We start from the raw sequence: 20,897 nt of genomic DNA, 5'->3' as shown, positions 1-20,897 counted from the left end.
GAAGAGGACTGGCCACCCCTCATAGCCTGGTTCCTCTCTAGGTTTCTTCCTTGGTTTTGGCCTTTCGGGAGTTTTCCCTAGCCACCGTGCTTCTACACCTGCATTGCTTGCTGTTTGGGGTTTAGGCTGGGTTTCTGTACAGCACTTTGAGATATCAGCTGATGTACGAAGGGCTATATAAATACATTTGATTTGATAATAATTGATAAACAATCATTCTGCATTAAAAAGTTGACTCACCAGCAGATATGATTATTGAACCAATTCTTAGAAAAAAAGACTAGTTTCTATACAAAATGTCCTTATTGTTCCAAATGAAATACCTACACGGGGAAAAAATTATGTTTATATATTAACGACCACACTATGAATACTTGTCTATGAAAAGCATATAATTTTGCAGGAATCTTATCAATGTTACAGTTACAAAGTAACATAAAATTGAGGCCACCAAAACGGGAGAAGATATGAGGGATGAAATTCCAAATTGAAGTTGGATTCTTTAAAAAATGTTTAGCCCAACTTATCTTAAAAGTGTTATTCAAAGTAGGAAAATATAAAAAATTGAGGCCACCATATTCATATGAGTTCATAAGGACAGATTTCCTAATATAATGTGTATGATTTTTCCAGATGAAGTTGAAAAGCACCTGGTCAACTGCTTTACCTATTTTGTTGTCAAGATAAAGGGATGCATAAGGCTGCATAAGTAAGTCTGGAGATACCTTCAGCTTTAGAAAGCAATACTCGACCTTCCAAGGATAAATCCTTCTGCAACCAATGGTTCAACTTATTTTTGTTTTTTTTTCAATAAAAGGTATAACATTTAATGAGCATCTTTCCTGTTGATCCTTAGATATGGTAATCCCAAGGTATGTTACTTTTTCCTTGACTGGAATATTGCATATAGAGGGTCATCGTCTTTAACAGCAAACAATTCTCGCTTATTACGGTTTAGGCTCTGTCTGTGACTACATGTCAACATGTCTGTTGTGTGCACAGTGCGCATTACGTAACCACCCTGGCTCACTTTCTAATTGGTGCAGAAGCTGTCAGTCCAAACCATGCTCTCCAATGGGCTTTCTGCTTTCTGTCAAACTCAGACACCATGTTTTGTCCCCGGGGGCTTGGAGATTTCTTGGAGCGTAGTCTGAATGCCACTCAGAGGAGTGCGTAAACAGGAATCTGGGCTTCAGACTCCGCGCTGGGTTTATCCTAAAGAACTGAACTAATCGATATGAGCCGCCCGTCCTCTGCGGGCGGTGGGGGCGGAGGACTCGGTTCCGGGAAAGCAGGCGGAGGAAAGCACGGCGGTTCGGGGGGAGCTGCTGCCTCAGCTGCAGCCGCCGGAGTAGGAGCTGTGGCCGGGTCTGGCTCGGCTCTACCTGTCGCTGCTGTTGCCTTGCCCTCAGCATCGCTACATGGACAATCTGCTGAACTTACAGCCTTGTTCGAGTGCCCGGTTTGTTTTGACTACGTTCTGCCACCGATTCTGCAATGCCAGGCCGGACATCTTGTTTGCAACCAATGTCGTCAAAAGCTGAGTTGTTGTCCGACTTGTCGCGGCCCTCTCACCCCGAGTATCAGGAACTTGGCTATGGAAAAAGTTGCTTCTACTCTACCGTTTCCTTGTAAGGTAAATAAAGACGGACATGCGTTGAAGCCGAAATATGCAGTAACATGACTAGCTAGCGTGTTGTACTTATTGCCATGTCGTAGCTAGCCTAGCTACTTAGCTCGCGCACACGTTGACAAGTAGGTGTGCGAGCACCTCGTGCGCTCTCGTCCTGAGATCAAAACATGTTGCTGTTGGGATGATGATGCATGTTTGTAAATCGCTAGGCTGTCGTGTCTGTCCCATCAGATCTCTTCTGGTATATTGTACTTGTGTACTTCGCTATACATTAATCCGAAACAGACAAAGTGTATTCGAACTAAGCAGAGAAGGTTTAGTAGTTGTTGCCACACATGGGTCACTACAGGTGCATATTCTTAACTGCAACAGTGAAGCAGCTAGTTATGATCAATATTGTGTTGTCATCATGGTTAGTCACTTGTCATGTAATTATCAGAGAAGATCAGAATTGAACCGACCACAACATTCAATAATGCCTGGCAAAGTGCAAGAAACCTTTGTCTGAACTAACGTTATGGTCAGATAAAGTATGTTGTGTTGTCATAAGGGCCACATATGTTGTCATTGACTTTGAGTGAATCACCCACAGCTCATTCTGTAAATCAGCTTAATCATTCACACGGTCTTGTATGATCAAAAGACTTTTAAAAGTTATGAAATCAAGACTTTCAATGGTGCAGATGTCATCACACTTATTGCTCAATATCCCAGGGTCCTGAGGGTCAGAGGTCACTGAGTGGAGTGATTGAGGTAAACTTATCTGTGTGAAAATCAGCAACATAAACCCATACAAACAAACACACCCTCACGATTGCACACTTTGCATGGTGACGACAGCCTCACAATACACACACAGATCAGATGCCTACATACACATTGATCAAATCAAATCAAATCAAATTTATTTATATAGCCCTTCGTACATCAGCTGATATCTCAAAGTGCTGTACAGAAACATTGATGCACCCTTTGGATTCCCACACTCTAAACAGAGCAGGTTTCATGTGTACAATTACATTGGCTCTCACTACCCTCATTCATGCTTGCTTGAACCCATTCAGTCAAGCTCTCTTCTTTATAGTAGTGTGAAACACACAGCAGCTCTTGTATCTCCTCTCTCTGTCAGTCAGGCAAGTAGTCGCTCCTGCTCTGTAATGGTGCTCTGATTACATTACGGAGGCATTCAAGTTGTATCCACGCTCTGTGGTGCTACAATCCTGTCAAAGATGATCCCTGCTTCATCCTCTTTCTCTGGGAGAGGCTAAAGGCTGTGTCAGAGAGAAAAGAAGAGCGAGAAGGGGGTATAAAGAGACAAAGGGCTGGGGCAGTAATGTGGTGGATGGATATACAGGCAGTTATTTGTCCTCAGGTGTTTTCAGTGGGGTGCTAAGGCTTCTGGCACAGCACCCAGGCCTGCAGAGACTAACGTTTGAGGGCTGTGTGGATCCCTGCCTACCAGTAATCAGTGAAACAATCTTCATTTCTCAGTAGTACCAACATAGAAACTTAGGCTGTGACAGTCATGGAGTTTTGGATGACGATAATTGGAAAGCCAATACTATTTGAATAGAAAAAAAATGACTGCATGTGCTGCCATAGAAATGGAATGAATAAAACGAGCATCCCCATCCATGTAAATATTTGCATAATGGGTGGACTGGCGGCCATTGTGAGTTTACCCATAGGAGCAAAAAAAAAAAAGCCCTCCCTAACCCGGACGACGCTAGGCCAATTGTGCGTCGCCCCACGGACCTCCCGGTCGCGGCTGGTTATGACAGAGCCTGGGCGCAAACCCAGGGACTCTGATGGCACAGCTGGCGCTGCAGTACAGCGCCCTTAACCACTGCGCCACCCGTGAGGCCTTTGCCACCATTCTCATCGACAGGGCTGTAGTGGAGCAGGTTGAGAGCTTCAAGTTCCTTGGCGTCCACATCACCAACGAACTAACATGGTAAAAGCACACCAAGACAGGCACAACAAACCAAATCAAATACAATTGATTTATATAGCCCTTCGTACATCAGCTGATATCTCAAAGTGCTGTACAGAAACCCAGCCTAAAAGCCCAAACAGCAAGCAATGCAGGTGTAGAAGCACAGTGGCTAGGAAAAACTCCCTAGAAAGGCCAAAACCAAGGAAGAAACCTAGAGAGGAACCAGGCTATGTGGGGTGGCCAGTCCTCTTCTGGCTGTGCCGGGTGGAGATTATAACAGAACATGGCCAAGATGTTCAAATGTTCATAAATGACAAGCATGGCCAAATAATAGGTCTGGGACAGGTAGCACATCCGGTGAACAGGTCAGGATTCCATAGCCACAGGCAGAACAGTTGAAATTGGAGCAGCAGCATGGCCAGGTGGACTGGGGACAGCAAGGAGTCATCATGCCAGGTAGTCCTGAGGCATGGTCCAAGGGCTCAGGTCCTCCTCTGAGAGAATTAGAGAGAGCATACTTAAATTCACACAGGACACCGGATAAGACAGGAGAAGTACTCCAGATATAACAAACTGACCCTAGACCCCCGATACAAAAACTACTGAAGCATAAATACTGGAGGCTGAGACAGGAGGGGTCAGGAGACACTGTGGCCCTGTCCGATGATACCCCCGGACAGGGCCAAACAGGAAGGATATAACCCCACCCACTTTGCCAAAGCACAGCCCCCACACCACGAGAGGGATATCTTCAACCACCAACTTACCATCCTGAGCCTAGGCCGTCTATAGCTCACAAAGATCTCCGCCACGGCACAACCCAAGGGGGGTGCCAACTCAGACAGGATGATCACATCAGTGACTCAACCCACTCAAGTGCTGCACCCCTCCTAGGGACGGCATGAAAGAGCACCAGTAAGCCAGTGACTCAGCCCCTGTAATAGGGTTAGAGGCAGAGAATCCCAGTGGAAAGAGGGGAACCGGCCAGGCAGAGACAGCAAGGGCGGTTCGTTGCTCCAGAGCCTTTCCGTTCACCTTCACACTCCTGGGCTAGACTACACTCAATCATATGACCCACTGAAGAGGTGAGTCTTCAGTAAAGACTTAAAGGTTGAGACCAAGTTTGTGTCTCTCACATGGGTAGACCATTCCATAAAAATGGAGCTCTATAGGAGAAAGCCCTGCCTCCAGCTGTTTGCTTAGAAATTCTAGGGATAATTAGGAGGCCTGCGTCTTGTGACCGTAGCGTACGTGTAGGTATGTACGGCAGGACCAAATCAGAGAGATAGGTAGGAGCAAGCCCATGTAATGCTTTATAGGTTAGCAGTAAAACCTTGAAATCAGCCCTTGCCTTGACAGGAAGCCGGTGTAGGGAGGCAAGCACTGGAGTAATACGATACATTTTTTTGGTTCTAATCAGGATTCTAGCAGCCGTATTTAGCACTAACTGAAGTTTATTTAGTGCTTTATCCGAGGAGCTGGAAAGTAGAGCATTGCAGTAGTCTCACCTAGAAGTGACAAAAGCATGGATTCAATTTTCTGCATCATTTTTGGACAGAAAGTTTCTGATTTTTGCAATGTTTACATAGATGGAAAAAAGCTGTCCTTGAAACAGTCTTAATATGTTCGTCAAAAGAGAGATCATGGTCCAGAGTAACGCCGAGATCCTTCACAGTTTTATTTGAGACAACTGTACAACCATTAAGATTAATTGTCAGATTCAACAGAAGATCTCTTTGTTTCTTGGGACCTAGAACAAGCATCTCTGTTTTGTCCGAGTTTAAAAGTAGAAAGTTTGCAGCCATCCATTTCCTTATGTCTGAAACACAGTCTTCTAGCGAGGGCAATTTTGGGGCTTCACCATGTTTCATTGAAATGTACAGTTGTGTGTCATCCGCATAGCAGTGAAAGTTAACATTGTGTGTTCGAATGACATCCCCAAGAGGTGAAATTATATAGTGAAAACAATAGTGGTCCTAAAACGGAACCTTGAGGAACACCGACATTTACAGTTGATTTGTCTGATATCTTTCCGACAGATAAGATCTAAACCAGGCCGGAACTTGTCCGTGTAGACCAATTTGGGGTTCCAATCTCTCCAAAAGAATGTGGTGATCGATGGTATCAAAAGCAACACTAAGGTCTAGGAGCACGAGGACAGATGCAGAGCCTCGGTCTAATGCCATTAAAAGGTCATTTACAACCTTCACAAGTACAGTCTCAGTGCTATGATGGGGTCTAAAACCAGACTGAAGCATGTCATATACATGGTTTGTCTTCAGGAAGGCAGTGAGTTGCTGTGCAACAGCCTTTTCTAAAAATTTTGAGAGGAATGGAAGATTCGATATAGGCCGCTAGTTTTTTATATTTTCTGGGTCAAGGTTTGGCTTTTTCAAGAGATACTTTATTACTGCCACTTTTGGTAACAATCCGGTGGATAGAGAGCTGTTTATTATGTTCAACATAGGAGAGCCAAGCACAGGAAGCAGCTCTTTCAGTAGTGTAGTTGTAATAGGGTCCAGTATGCAGCTTGAAGTTTTAGAGGCCATGATTATTTTCATCATTGTGTCAAGAGATATACAGTGCCTTGCGAAAGTATTAGGCCCCCTTGAACTTTGCGACCTTTTGCCACATTTCAGGCTTCAAACATTAAAGATATAAAACTGTATTTTTTTGTGAAGAATCAACAACAAGTGGGACACAATCATGAAGTGGAACGACATTTATTGGATATTTCAAACTTTTTTAACAAATCAAAAACTGAAAAATTGGGCGTGCAAAATTATTCAGCCCCCTTAAGTTAATACTTTGTAGCGCCACCTTTTGCTGCGATTACAGCTGTAAGTCGCTTGGGGTATGTCTATCAGTTTTGCACATCGAGAGACTGAATTTTTTTCCCATTCCTCCTTGCAAAACAGCTCGAGCTCAGTGAGGTTGGATGGAGAGCATTTGTGAACAGCAGTTTTCAGTGCTTTCCACAGATTCTCGATTGGATTCAGGTCTGGACTTTGACTTGGCCATTCTAACACCTGGATATGTTTATTTTTGAACCATTCCATTGTAGATTTTGCTTTATGTTTTGGATCATTGTCTTGTTGGAAGACAAATCTCCGTCCCAGTCTCAGGTCTTTTGCAGACTCCATCAGGTTTTCTTCCAGAATGGTCCTCTATTTGGCTCAATCCATCTTCCCATCAATTTTAACCATCTTCTCTGTCGCTGCTGAAGAAAAGCAGGCCCAAACCATGATGCTGCCACCACCATGTTTGACAGTGGGTATGGTGTGTTCAGGGTGATGAGCTGTGTTGCTTTTACGCCAAACATAACGTTTTGCATTGTTGCCAAAAAGTTCAATTTTGGTTTCATCTGACCAGAGCACCTTGTTCCACATGTTTGGTGTCTCTCCCAGGTGGTGTGGCAAACTTTAAACAACACTTTTTATGGATATCTTTAAGAAATGGCTTTCTTCTTGCCACTCTTCCATAAAGGCCAGATTTGTGCAATATACGACTAATTGTTGTCCTATGGACAGAGTCTCCCACCTCAGCTGTAGATCTCTGCAGTTCATCCAGAGTGATCATGGGCCTATTGGCTGCATCTCTGATCATTCTTCTCCTTGTATGAGCTGAAAGTTTAGAGGGACGGCCAGGTCTTGGTAGATTTGCAGTGGTCTGATACTCCTTCCATTTCAATATTATCGCTTGCACAGTGCTCCTTGGGATGTTTAAAGCTTGGGAAATCTTATTGTATCCAAATCCGGCTTTAAACTTCTTCACAACAGTATTTCGGACCTGCCTGGTGTGTTCCTTGTTCTTCATGATGCTCTCTGCGCTTTTAACAGACCTCTGAGACTATCACGGTGCAGGTGCATTTATACGGAGACTTGATTACACACAGGTGGATTGTATTTATCATCATTAGTCATTTAGGTCAACATTGGATCATTCAGAGATCCTCACTGAACTTCTGGAGAGAGTTTCCTGCACTGAAAGTAAAGGGGCTGAATAATTTTGCACGCCCAATTTTTCAGTTTTTGATTTGTTAAAAAAGTTTGAAATATCCAATAAATGTTGTTCCACTTCATGATTGTGTCCCACTTGTTGTTGATTCTTCAAATACAGTTTTATATCTTTATGTTTGAAGCCTGAAATGTGACAAAAGGTCGCAAAGTTCAAGGGGGTCGAATACTTTCGCAAGGCACTGTAGTACTAAAACACTTGAGTGTCTCTCTTGATCCTATGTACTGGCAGAGTTGTGCAGCCTCAGGACAACTGAGCTTTGAAGGAATATGCAGATTTAAAGAGGAGTCCGTAATTTGCTTTCTAATAATCATGATCTTTTCTTCAAAGAAGTTCATGAATTTATTACTGCTGAAACGAAAGCCATCCTCACTTGGGGAATGCTGCTTTTTAGTTAGCTTTGCGACAGTATCAAAAATACATTTCGGATTGTTCTTTTTTCCTCAATTAAGATGGAAAAATAGGATGATTGAGCAGCAGTGAGGGCTCTTCGGTACTGTCTTTCCAAGCAAGTCGGAAGACTTCCAGTTTGGTGTGGCACCATTTCCTTTCCAATTTTCTGGAAGCTTGCTTCAGAGCTCTGTTATTTTCTGTATACCAGTGAGCTAGTTTCTTATGATAAATGTTTTTAGGGGTGCAACTGCATCTAGGGTATTGCGCAAGGTTAAATTGAGTTCCTCAGGTGGTTAACTGATTTTTGTCCTCTGACATCCTTGGGTAGGCAGAGGGAGTCTGGAAGGGCATCAAGGATTTTTTTGTGTTGTCTGGGAATTTATAGCACGACTTTGGATGCTCCTTGGTTGGGGTGTAAGCTAATTATTTGTTGCAATTGCAAACATGATGTTATATAAATAAAATAAAATTGTGGTCCGATAGTCCAGGACTATGAGGAAAAACATTAAGATCCATAACATTTATTCCATGGGACAAAACTCGGTCCAGAGTATGACTGACAGTGAGTATGTCCAGAGAAATGTTGGACAACACCCACTGAGTCGATGATGGCTCCGAAAGCCTTTTGGAGTGGGTCTGTGGACTTTTCCATGTGAATATTAAAGTCACCAAAAAGTAGAATATTATCTGCTTTGACTACAAGGTCCAATAGGAATTCAAGGAACTCAATGAGGAACGCTGTATACGGCCCAGGAGACCTGTAAACATTTGCTATAAAAAGTGATTGAGTAGGCTGCATAGATTTCATGACGAGAAGATCAAAAGACGAAAACGTCATTTTTTTTGTAAATTGAAATTTGCTATCGCAAATGTTAGCAACACCTCCAACTTTGCGGGATGCACAGGGGATGTGGTCACTAGTGTAACCAGGAGGTGAGGCCTCATTTAACACAGTAAATTCATCAGGCTTAAGCCATGTTTCAGTCAGGCCAATCACATCAAGATTATGATCAGTGATTAGTTCATTCACTATAACTGCCTTTGAAGTAAGGGATCTAACATTAAGTAGCCCTATTTCAGAGATGTGAGGTATCACGATCTCTTTCAATAATGGCAGGAATGGAGGAGGTCTTTATCCTAGTGAGATTGCTAAGGCAAACACCACCATGTTTAGTTTTGCCCAACCTAGGTCGAGGCACAGACACGGTCTCAATGGGGATAGCTGAGCTGACTACACTGACTGTGCTAGTGGCAGACTCCACAAAGCTGGCAGGCTGGTAACAGGCCTGCACCCTATTTAATTGTGGAACTGGAGGAGTTAGAGCCCTGTATGTTGGTAGATAAGATGAGAGCACCCCTCCAGCTTGGATGGAGTCCGTCCTCAAAAGGTTCTACAGCTGCACCACCAGAGCATCCTGACTGGTTGCATCACTGCCTGATACGGCAACTACTCGGGCTCCGACTGCAAGGCACTACAGAGGGTAGTGCGTACGGCCCAGTACATCACCGGGGTCAAGCTTTCTGCCATCCAGGACCTCTACACCAGGCGGTGTCAGAGGAAGGCCCTAACAATTGTCAGACTCCAGCCACCCTAGTCATATATTGTTTTCCCTGCTACCGTACGGCATGCGGTACCGGAGTGCCAAGTCTAGGTCCAAGAGCCTTTTAAACAGCTTCTACCCCCAAGCCATAAGACTCCTGAACAGCTAATCAAATTGCTACCCAGACTATTTGCACTGTCCCCCCCCTCCTTCTACCCTGATGCTACCCACTGTTATTATCTATGCATAGTCACTTTAATAACTCTATCTACATGTACATATTACTTCAATTACCTCTCCACCGATGCGCCCGCACGTGGACTCTGTACCTTTACCCCCTGTATATAGCCCCTCTATTGTTATTTGTTGCTGCTCTTTAATTATTTGTTTTTCTTATCCCTTTTTTCTTAAAACAGCTTTGTTATGGGCTTGTAAATAAGCATTTCACGGCGTATGTGACAATACAATTTGATTTGAGTTGATTGCTTCGCAATACCAGACAGCCATTGTGATTGTACCCATGATTTTACCAGTCAAATTGCCAGGGTCAGAGGTTCCAAGACTGTTCTGTTCATTCTATTTCTATTTGTTATTATGACGGTTATTTTATTTTCATGACAGTCTTCATCCATAACCGTCAGTTATACACTATTTGTGCCAGCCCTAGTCAAAACCTTAACCCTCTCTAACCTCCACTGGGAACAGGTATCCCTATGACAGACAACAGCACATGATCCAAACCTAGACATTACAGCTCTTGTTCTACCAGTAATGGTTCCTCAGAATGGCTGTGTTTACCTTTTCTAAAGCTGCAGCCCACTGCTCCACTGTGTTATATGGTGTTTTTATGCAGGTCCATTTCCTCAGGAGCAGCTCCATATTTAGGCTACATCTCTGATAGGCTTTTTGGACATCCTCCTCTATCCTCTCTGTTTTATGTAACTACTTTTAATGTCTTTTGGACTTTTTCAAGCCAAGCCCTTTCCACTCTTCTGGTGTTAGTGTTGTAACAGTCTCTGCGTTTGGCCTGCAGCGGCCACACTGTTTAATGGGATTAGACATGGATATGAGGAGCCCCAGGCCTGCCTGCATGGACTGACAGTTTATTTTGGGTAGGAGTCCGTCTATTCTGGACTGGTTCCTCTCATAATTTAACTGTTCATACATTTTTTACGTAGTTTTTACACATTGATAACACTAACTCGTATTTCATATGTCACAACGATTCATCGATACATATGCTATTATACTGGTAAAGATGTCTAGCGCACCTACAGTGCTGGTCATAAAAAACAGTTAGTTTTCATCCATGAGCTAGCTATGTTCTTCCCCAAAAACAAAGCAAAACATCTATTTCAGTAGCTATAGTTAGCTAGGTGTCATCTAAAATAACCCTAATTTATAAGACAGTTATTTTTTATTTTTTGATTAATGGTGGTCGGACCCATCTATGTGAAGCTAGCCACATTAAGGATTAGTGGACTTTGCGGCTAGCCTTCAAAATAAAGGTATGGCATAATTCTACTATTTGTATTAATTTCCATTACTGTCAATGACATACTCTTATTTTGAAGGCAAGCCGCAAATTCCACTTTTGTGTCTAATCCTTATTGTGGCTAGCTTCACAACACATAACCCGGTTCGGTCGAGCCTCATCAGCCAGATGAAGCTAGCTGGCTGCTTATCACGTAAGCTTTGGGCAACAGGGTTAAGTAGCTGGCTAGCTATTTATTTTCATGAACTGAAGTTCAATTTCAATAGTCAAACAACAAGTGGCTACCTAGCTAATACCTACTCACAAGGATTCATTGCTAAGAATAATGAAAATGACTGCAGTTTCTACTGGTCATTGTTTTCAGGCTGGTTGTATTGGTGCTAGCTACCACAGATGTTGTGGTCGAAAAAATAATTATTTATTACCAATGCGGTATTGTTAACACATCGTTCGTGGCCGACTTTTGCTTGTTTGCAGACTTTTTTTTGTACAGCTTTGGCAGTGCTACTGTATGTTTTTTGACACGCAAAGACCCAAACAGAGTTCCATAGCATGTTGTGAAGCTAATAGCAGTGACACTATTACTGTGTAACTCCGGCAGGGCAACATCTGAAAAATAGCGCACTTGCTTGTGGTTACCCGTGCTCGAGCACTCGGCGAAAGCCAACATCACCCACGACAGAAGAAACAGTTGATTGTCAAGAGCAACGAATTCCATTATCTTGGCTTTAATTGATTTCGCCTTTGAGTTGTCTCGCTGAAATGTTCTTACTCTTTCAAATGACTGCTCGAGTTGTTGACTGCTCGATCCACACAGCAGACATTGTGGGCTAGGTTAGGGATGCTGTGTTGCACATGAAGTGCAACATTTTACATGGGGTAATTATGGCATGCAACTACGTTATATAGGTATGCACGGCAGCTTCGGGCCGCTACCAACGTTGGCATTTTTAGCTAATATAGTCCGATTCCGATATGTTCACCTATACATCGTGCATCCCTATTACGGACGACATGATTTGACCATATTTTTGGTCAGATCATTTGTCTTGAAAGCACCACAAGATGCTTCAGCACCAACAGCAGCTCTTGCGTTGCCTGACAGAGTTTCCACTCAAAGGCTATGTATCTGTATACTGTAGGCTTACACGTGTGATAAATAAGATACGTAAAGAATATACTGTACAAACGCGCCAGTTTAATTCCACTAAATTCTGCAAATTAACCTATAGACCGATTTATATATGACCAGTCAAATGTATTTCCATCAATTAATAGGCTAAAAAGCATGATTTCGCAATGGGATTTTTTTCTTCTTCTCCCGGGCAATTGTCCGGCACCAATATTATATATCTGCTTTTCAATTTCTTTCCAGGCAATTAGCCCTAGACTCAGGAGAGTTTGAGCAGGTTGACCCAGACCTAGACCCGGTTTATGAGATCTGTGATGAGACCGAGAATAGTTTATAGTCTGATTTCACGGTGCAAGTGTTGTCGGAACATTCTCTTTTTGGGAGAAGCAACACTGTTAGCAGGTTGAGATTTGTCTTTCATATATTTCTTGATTGATTATCCCAACACAGTACACATTTTAAATGGATGTGTCAGGTGTGTATTGAATGAGTGGTTATGAGGTGCTATCAAATTAAGTCTGGTCATTCAACCCTGCAGCATCCCCCTTGCGGTTGCGTGCCCTGTAGCGCTGTGCTGGCCTGACTAGTCACTCCTGCGCTCCATTGCATGCTAACACTAATGACGGTCTCACTGATCCTACACTACCATTCTGCCTCTATGACCCCATGTTATTTTTAGAAGCAGGCAATGTGACATCTGCTTTGCATACTCCTCTGCTCCCTGAGACACAGGGAGCAGGCACTCACTGTGTGTGTGTGTATTTCACTAACATCAGTGTATGGGTCAGTGGTCACAGGAGGCAGTGGTGTCGTTAAAGGGATAGTTCTCCCGAAATACAATGACACATTGGTTTCCTTATTCTGTTAGCAGTCAAGTTATGAACAAGGTATAACAGCAATCCAGGCTTTGGTTTAATTTCCCTGGCAGTGGCTGGCACAGTTTTCAATTGCTAATGTTTAGCATTTGTGGCACAAATCCCATCAAGTCATTGGACCAATATCATTTTTCGCACATTATGTTCAAATCATCTATGTGACTGAGTTTCTATTGTTATTTATTTTTTACTGGATTGATGCGCAAAAAATGCTAATGTTGGTCCCATGACTTGAATGGTATTTGTGCCACAAATACTAAAACATTAGCATTTGAAACAGTGCCAGAGAAGTAAATGAAAGCATGGATTGATGTCAAACCTTGTCCATATATCAAAATGTAATTTGGGTAAACTATCCCTTTAAAATCGATAGAGTAGGACTCCTGCTGAGGTGTGTGTATGAGCAGGGCTGATGTATGACGGATGGTAGTAAAGCTCAGCTGTGTTGTAGATGGAACGGCTGTTCAGTTGGTGTGTTTTACATTAGTGTTAGCTGCTTCCCCACTTTGGATGTTTTTGGATGATTTGAGTGGGCTATTTATTGAGTGAATCATTGCATACATTTTGCATTAATTTATGAAATTGTTTTTTTGTGTTTGCATTTTTAAAGTATGTAGGATGTTGAAAGCCAAGTGAGGTGTTAGGAAGTAGGAAGGTGCAATGTTGGTTGTGGTTGATTTTCAGGGAATTTACTTCTCTAGGGTAGAGGGCAGCATTTGGAATTTTGGATGAAAAGCGTTCCCAAATTAAACTGCCTTCTACTCAGACCCAGAAGATAGGATATGCATATAATTGGTAGATTTGGATAGAAAACACTCTATCCAAAACTGTTAAAATAGTGTCTGAGTATAACAGAACTGATTTGGCAGGCGAAAACCTGAGAAATATCCATTCAGGAAGTAGGATTTATTTTTCTATTCAATGCCATTACAGTATCCATTGACTTAGGACTCAAATTGCAGTTCCTATGCCTTCCACTAGATGTCAACAGTCTTTAGAAATTGTTTCAGGCTTGTATTCTGAAAAATTAGGGAGTAAGAACAAGACCCTGCCGTGTCTCAGAGCTTTTTCATGCGTGCGACCAAGAGTGCCTTTCTTGTTTGCCTTTTATATTGACAGCATTATTGTCCAGTTGAAATATTATCGATGATTTAGGCTAAAAACAAGCTGAGGATTGATTATGAACATCGTTTGAAATGTTTCTACGAACTTTACAGATACAATTTAGATTTTTTTGTGTGCCTGTTGTGACTGCATTTGAGCATGTGGATTACTGCGGAAAACACACCAACAAAATGGAGGTTTTTGGAAAAAAAGAGTTTATCGAACAAAAGGAACATTTATTGAATAAATGAATGTCTTCTGAGTGCAACCATATGAAGATCATCAAAGGTAAGTGATTAATGTTATCTCTATTTCTGACGTGTAACTCTTCTACTTAGCTGGTTACTGTTTGTAATTATTTGTCTGCTGGCTATGTTCTCAAATAATTGTACGGTATGCTTTTGCCGTAAAGCATTTTTGAAATCTGACACGTGGTTGGATACACAAGAAGTTAATCTTTAAACCTATGTAAAATAGTTGTATCTTTTCTGAGTTATTATAATGAGTATTTCTGTATTTGAATTTGGCGCTCTGCAATCTCACTGGATGTTGGCCAGGTGGGACGCTCGCGTCCCACATACCCTAGAGAGTTTAATCAGCTGCTCTCTTCAGCAATATGTCTAGCGCCACAATCTCCTACTGGAGGGAACCAGAACTGCAATGCAGTGGGGTTTTTTTAGACCACCAATTTAAATGATAGTCATCATTTGGAAATTAAATGGAATTGCCAATAAAAAGTGAGTTTATAATAACTCATGCAGGGAAGATGTAGTATGATGAGCTGTCTCACCATGGGGGTTTCTAATGGGGATTTGATTTAAGCTAGCATTAGCTGTCTGGATCTCACTACTGCTATCTTGTTAAGTGTGTGATTTAATGAAACTGGATTGTGAGACACTTAAGTACTCTTTTCTTCTCTCTCCTCAGTCTTTCCCTGCCTCTCCTCTGCTTTCCTTCTCAAAGCCATCATCTACATTTCACACTCAGTCAACCTGAAAATCTCATCTCATCCTATCCACGAACACATTCTCCTCATGTCTCCCTCATGTCTCCAGATGTGTGTGTGCGTGTGTGTTCTTGCAAAGAAGCGCTGGCAGACTGACAATCCAGCATCCCCTCTCCCCTCTGAAGTGTTGCTCTCCTGTGTGTGTGTGTGTGTGTGTGTGTCAGTGCTGTGATTGACAGGTGTGTTTCTGTGTTGACGAGGACTTGGGGGTATAGTTGAGGTAGTTTCTAGCCCAGGTCTCTATAACCCTGTTCCTGGAGAGCTACCTTCCTGTAGGTTTTCTCTCCAACCCCAGTTGTAACTAACCTGATTCAGATTATCAACCAGCTAATTATTAGAATCGGGTGCACTAGTTTAGGGATGGAACAAAAACTTACTGGACGGTAGCTCTCCATGAACAGGGTTGGAGAAGCCTACTCTAGCCTGAGTCATATAACATCTCAGCCTCCCTGCAACCCTGTCTGTTTGCATGTATATAGTGTAATATGCTTTCCCTTGGATAAATCTATTGAACTTGTATGTCTAAAAATCCCATTCCATCCCAATAACATATTGTACTGATGTGTATATACGGTAGGGCAGGCAACCATGGTCCTGGAGTGCAGCAGGCACTTCATGTTTTTGATTTAATTGACCTGGAAGACCAGGTGTGTTGAATTTAGGTAATCACTGAACTGAATAATTAGCTCAGCTGATCAGGTGTGGTGCCTGCAGCACTCCAGGAACAGGGTTGCATACCCCAGTGGTAGGGAGTGTACAGTCGTGGCCAAAAGTTTTGAGAATGACACAAATATTAATTTTCACACAGTTTGCTGTCTTTTGATATTTTTGTTAGATGTTACTATGGTATACTGAAGTATTTTTTTATTTTACCTTTATTTAACTAGGCAAGTCAGTTAAGAACAAATTCTTATTTTCAAGTATAATTACAAACATTTCATAAGTGTCAAAGGCTTTAATTGACAATTACATGAAATTGTAACAGAGTCTATTTGCCGTGTTGACTCTTCTTTTTCAAGACCTCTGCAATCCGCCCTGGCATGCTGTCAATTAACTTCTGGGCCACATCCTGACTGATGGCAGCCCATTCTTGCATAATCAATGCTTGGAGTTTGTCAGAATTTGTGCGTTTTTGTTTGTCCACCCGCCTCATGTGGATTGACCACAAGTTCTCAATGGGATTAAGGTCTGGGGAGTTTCCTGGCCATGGACCCAAAATATTGATGTTTTGTTCCCCGAGCCACTTAGTTATCACTTTTGCCTTATGGCAAGGTGCTCCATAATGCAGGAAAATGCATTGTTCATCACCAAACTGTTCCTGGATGGTTGGGAGAAGTTGCTCTCGGAGGATGTGTTGGTACCATTCTTTATTCATGGCTGTGTTCTTAGGCAAAATTGTGAGTGAGTCCACTCCCTTGGCTGAGAAGCATCCCCACACATGAATGGTCTTAGGATGCTTTACTGTTGGCATGACACAGGACTGATGGTAGCTCTCACCTTGTCTTCTCTGGACAAGCTTTTTTTCTGATGCCCCAAACAATCGGAAAGGGGATTCATCAGAGAAAATGACTTTACCCCAGTCCTCAGCAGTCCAATCCCTGTACCTTTGCAGAATATCAGTCTGTTCCTGATGTTTTTCCTGGAGAGAAGTGGCTTCTTTGCTGCCCTTCTTGACACCAGGTAATCCTCCAAAAGTCTTCTCCTCACTGTGCATGCAGATGCACTCACACCTGCCTGCTGCCATTCCGGAGCAAGCTCTGTACTGGTGGTGCCCCAATCCCGCAGCTGAATCAAGTTTAGAAGACGGTCCTGGCGCTTGCTGGACTTTCTTGGGCGCCTGAAGCCTGCTTCACCACAATTGAACCACTCTCTTTGAAGTTCTTGATGGTCCGATAAATGGTTGATTTTGGTGCAATCTTACTGGCAGAAATATCCTTGCATGTGAAGCCCTTTTTGTGTAAAGCAATGAGGAGGGCACATGTTTCCTTCTAGGTAACCATGGTTGACAGAGGAAGAACAATGATTCCATGCACCACCTTCCTTTTGAATCTGATCACTCTTCATAACATTCTGGAGTATATGCAAATTGCCATCACACAAACTGAAGCAGCAGACTTTGTGAAAATTAATATTTGTGTCATTCTCAACTTTTGGCCACGACTGAAGGTGTTTTGTTTACGCAGTGTGCATTCGTCAGGCTCCTGAATGGGATTTATTTTACTGGAACCAATTGTCATCATGCTGCTGTTAGCAGCCTGGGCTTGGTGGAGGTGGGATGTTCTTGAATGAATGTCCTGAAAACTAAAATAACATGATCTCTCTGCTCTATAAGCCCCTAGCCTGGCTACCTCCTCCTCCTCTGTCCCTTTCTATTATACTGCTGAATCACAATGACCATATTATCTCTTCCTCCTTGTAATTCTTCCTCATCCTCTATCCTCCCTCCCCGCCTCCTTCTCTTCTCCATATTTTCCTATCCTCTTTTTCCCTCTTCTTCCTCCCTCTCTCAGCCCTCAACTTGTCTCTCTCTTCCACTCTCATTCCTCTCTTCTCCTCCTCGTCCTCCTCCCTCTCTCCTGTGTGTGAGGAGTCATTAATCTCAGCCAGAGCGATGGTCACTCTTGACTGCACCATAAACTCTCATCCGTCAGCACTTAATTGAATTGCCGGGTGTTTAAGAACACTGAGAACCCATCTCTCTCTGCGCTATCATTGTATCATGCCTTTTTTCCCTTCATTTTCTCTATCTATCATGCTTTTTCTTGTTATTTTTACTCTCTTTCTTTCCGGTTGTACTCTTTATCCCCTCTCTCCTTCTCCCTCCTTCCCTTTGGTCTCACGCTTTAATCAGTCAGAATTTGGCAGTAGTGGAGGCTTGTGGTCCCTTTTGGGTTACTAGGCATCCAGTTCGTCCTTATCTGTGGCACTTGTCCATGTTGCAGTATATGTGTGTGTGTGTGCATGTGTTTGTGTGTGAGTCGTTCCATGTCATTTCAGCAAGCCATGACACCCATCATCTTAGATTGTTCTGAAATTGGTTTTCTACCTAAAGTTGCAAAGAAAATGTTGACAAACAAAACACGAGACCAGCAAAATCACTTACAAAATGACACTGCAGTGGATAGCTGCAGTCTTATGGGCTCCTGAACAATTCTTAATTATTATTATTGTTTTTGTACGTAATGTTTCCGGCATAATTTCCTATGACCGAAAACAGCTTCTGGACATTAGAACAGCGATCACTAACCCTGATTTGGATTAATATTTCTACTTCAACGAGTTGGCAGCTCTGGATGTTATGTTTACCCTGGACCAGGCCCTTATCCCCGGGACTCGAAAGAGAGGCGTGATGATTAGACTATGTGGTCGAGCATCTAGACCCCCCGTGCCCTTGTTTTGTTGTCGAACGTACAATCACTAGAGAACAAACTGGATGGGCTCCGTTCGAGACTATCTTATCAATGGGACCTGAACAACTGTCATGTCCTATGTTTCTCTGAGTCGTGGCTGAACAAGGACATGGATTATATACACCTACTGTAGCTGCTTTTCCATGCCTCGTCAACGTCGGGTGGCAGCCTCTGGTAAGCTGAGAGGGGGAGTGGTGTGTCCCTTTGTTAACATCAATTGGTGTGTGATCTCTAATGTTAGGTTAGTCTCAAGTTTTTGCTCACCTGGGTTAGAATACCTAATCTGTATTTTTCGTAGCTGTCTATTTACCACCACAAACCGATGCTGGCACTAAGACCACACACTCAACGAGCTGTATAGGGCCCTACGCAAAATAGAAAATGCACATCCAGAGGCGGCAGTTTTCGTGGCCAGGGATTATTAATTAAGGGAAACTGAAATTAGTTTGACCTAATTTCTACCAGCATGTCACATGTGCAACTAGAGGTAACAAGACTCTAGATCATCTTTACTCCACACACACAAACTCATACAAGGCTCTCCCTCGCCGTCCCTTCTCCTGATTCCTGCTTACAAGCAAAAACTCAAACAGGAAGTACCAGTGATGCACTCATTATGGAAGTGGTCCGATGAAGTGCAAGCTAAGCTACAGGACTGGAATATGTTCTGGGATTCATCCGATAACATGGAGGAGTTTACCACATCAGTCACCGGCCTCATTAATAAGTGCATCGACGACGTCCCCCCCATAGGGACCATAAGTACATAGCCCAACCAAAACCCATGGATTACAGGGAACATTTGTACTGAGCTAAAGGCAAGAGCTACCACTTTCAAGGAGTGGGACACTAACCTGGACAGTGTTGCAGCGCGAGGTGGCATAGGCTATGTAGGATTCATAGTTATTTGACTTTACATTTACATTACACTTAAGTCATTTAGCAGACGCTCTTATCCAGAGCGACTTACAAATTGGTGAATTCACCTTCTGACATCCAGTGGAACAGCCACTTTACAATAGTGCATCTAAATCATTAAGGGGGGGGGTGAGAAGGATTACTTATCCTATCCTAGGTATTCCTTGAAGAGGTGGGGTTTCAGGTGTCTCCGGAAGGTGGTGATTGACTCCGCTGTCCTGGCGTCGTGAGGGAGTTTGTTCCACCATTGGGGGGCCAGAGCAGCGAACAGTTTTGACTGGGCTGAGCGGGAACTGTACTTCCTCAATGGTAGGGAGGCGAGCAGGCCAGAGGTGGATGAACGCAGTGCCCTTGCTTGGGTGTAGGGCCTGATCAGAGCCTGGAGGTACTGCGGTGCCGTTCCCCTCACAGCTCCGTAGGCAAGCACCATGGTCTTGTAGCGGATGCGAGCTTCAACTGGAAGCCAGTGGAGAGAGCGGAGGAGCGGGGTGACGTGAGAGAACTTGGGAAGGTTGAACACCAGACGGGCTGCGGCGTTCTGGATGAGTTGTAGGGGTTTAATGGCACAGGCAGGGAGCCCAGCCAACAGCGAGTTGCAGTAATCCAGACGGGAGATGACAAGTGCCTGGATTAGGACCTGCGCCGCTTCCTGTGTGAGGCAGGGTCGTACTCTGCGGATGTTGTAGAGCATGAACCTACAGGAACGGGCCACCGCCATGATGTTGGTTGAGAACGACAGGGTGTTGTCCAGGATCACGCCAAGGTTCTTAGCGCTCTGGGAGGAGGACACAATGGAGTTGTCAACCGTGATGGCGAGATCATGGAACAGTCCTTCCCCGGGAGGAAGAGCAGCTCCGTCTTGCCGAGGTTCAGCTTGAGGTGGTGATCCGTCATCCACACTGATATGTCTGCCAGACATGCAGAGATGCGATTCGCCACCTGGTCATCAGAAGGGGGAAAGGAGAAGATTAATTGTGTGTCGTCTGCATAGCAATGATAGGAGAGACCATGTGAGGTTATGACAGAGCCAAGTGACTTGGTGTATAGCGAGAATAGGAGAGGGCCTAGAACAGAGCCCTGGGGGACACCAGTGGTGAGAGCGCGTGGCGAGGAGACAGATTCTCGCCACGCCACCTGGTAGGAGCGACCTGTCAGGTAGGACGCAATCCAAGCGTGGGCCGCGCCGGAGATGCCCAACTCGGAGAGGGTGGAGAGGAGGATCTGATGGTTCACAGTATCGAAGGCAGCCGATTCTAGAAGGATGAGAGCAGAGGAGAGAGAGTTAGCTTTAGCAGTGCGGAGCGCCTCCGTGATGCAGAGAAGAGCAGTCTCAGTTGAATGACTAGTCTTGAAACCTGACTGATTTGGATCAAGAAGGTCATTCTGAGAGAGATAGCAGAGCTGGCCAAGGACGGCACGTTCAAGAGTTTTGGAGAG

General features: G+C 43.6%; 1 protein-coding gene across 1 annotated transcript in view; it reads left to right on the top strand.

The window, feature by feature from the left end:
- Nucleotides 1-1,106: 1,106 nt before the first annotated feature.
- The window catches only part of LOC135550630 (E3 ubiquitin-protein ligase Siah2-like), a 42,055-nt gene continuing 22,264 nt past the window's right edge, over nt 1,107-20,897 (top strand). The window contains exon 1 of the mRNA XM_064981622.1: nt 1,107-1,636. Coding sequence (XP_064837694.1) covers nt 1,238-1,636 — 399 coding nt within the window. The 5' untranslated portion in view covers nt 1,107-1,237. The remainder of the gene's footprint in view (nt 1,637-20,897) is intronic.

The sequence above is a fragment of the Oncorhynchus masou genome, chromosome 12 (genome assembly GCF_036934945.1).
Source record: "Oncorhynchus masou masou isolate Uvic2021 chromosome 12, UVic_Omas_1.1, whole genome shotgun sequence".
NCBI classification, from domain to species: Eukaryota; Metazoa; Chordata; class Actinopteri; order Salmoniformes; family Salmonidae; genus Oncorhynchus; species Oncorhynchus masou.
The sequence above is the reverse complement of the archived record's forward strand: the minus strand, read 5'-3'. Positions and strand labels throughout refer to the sequence as shown.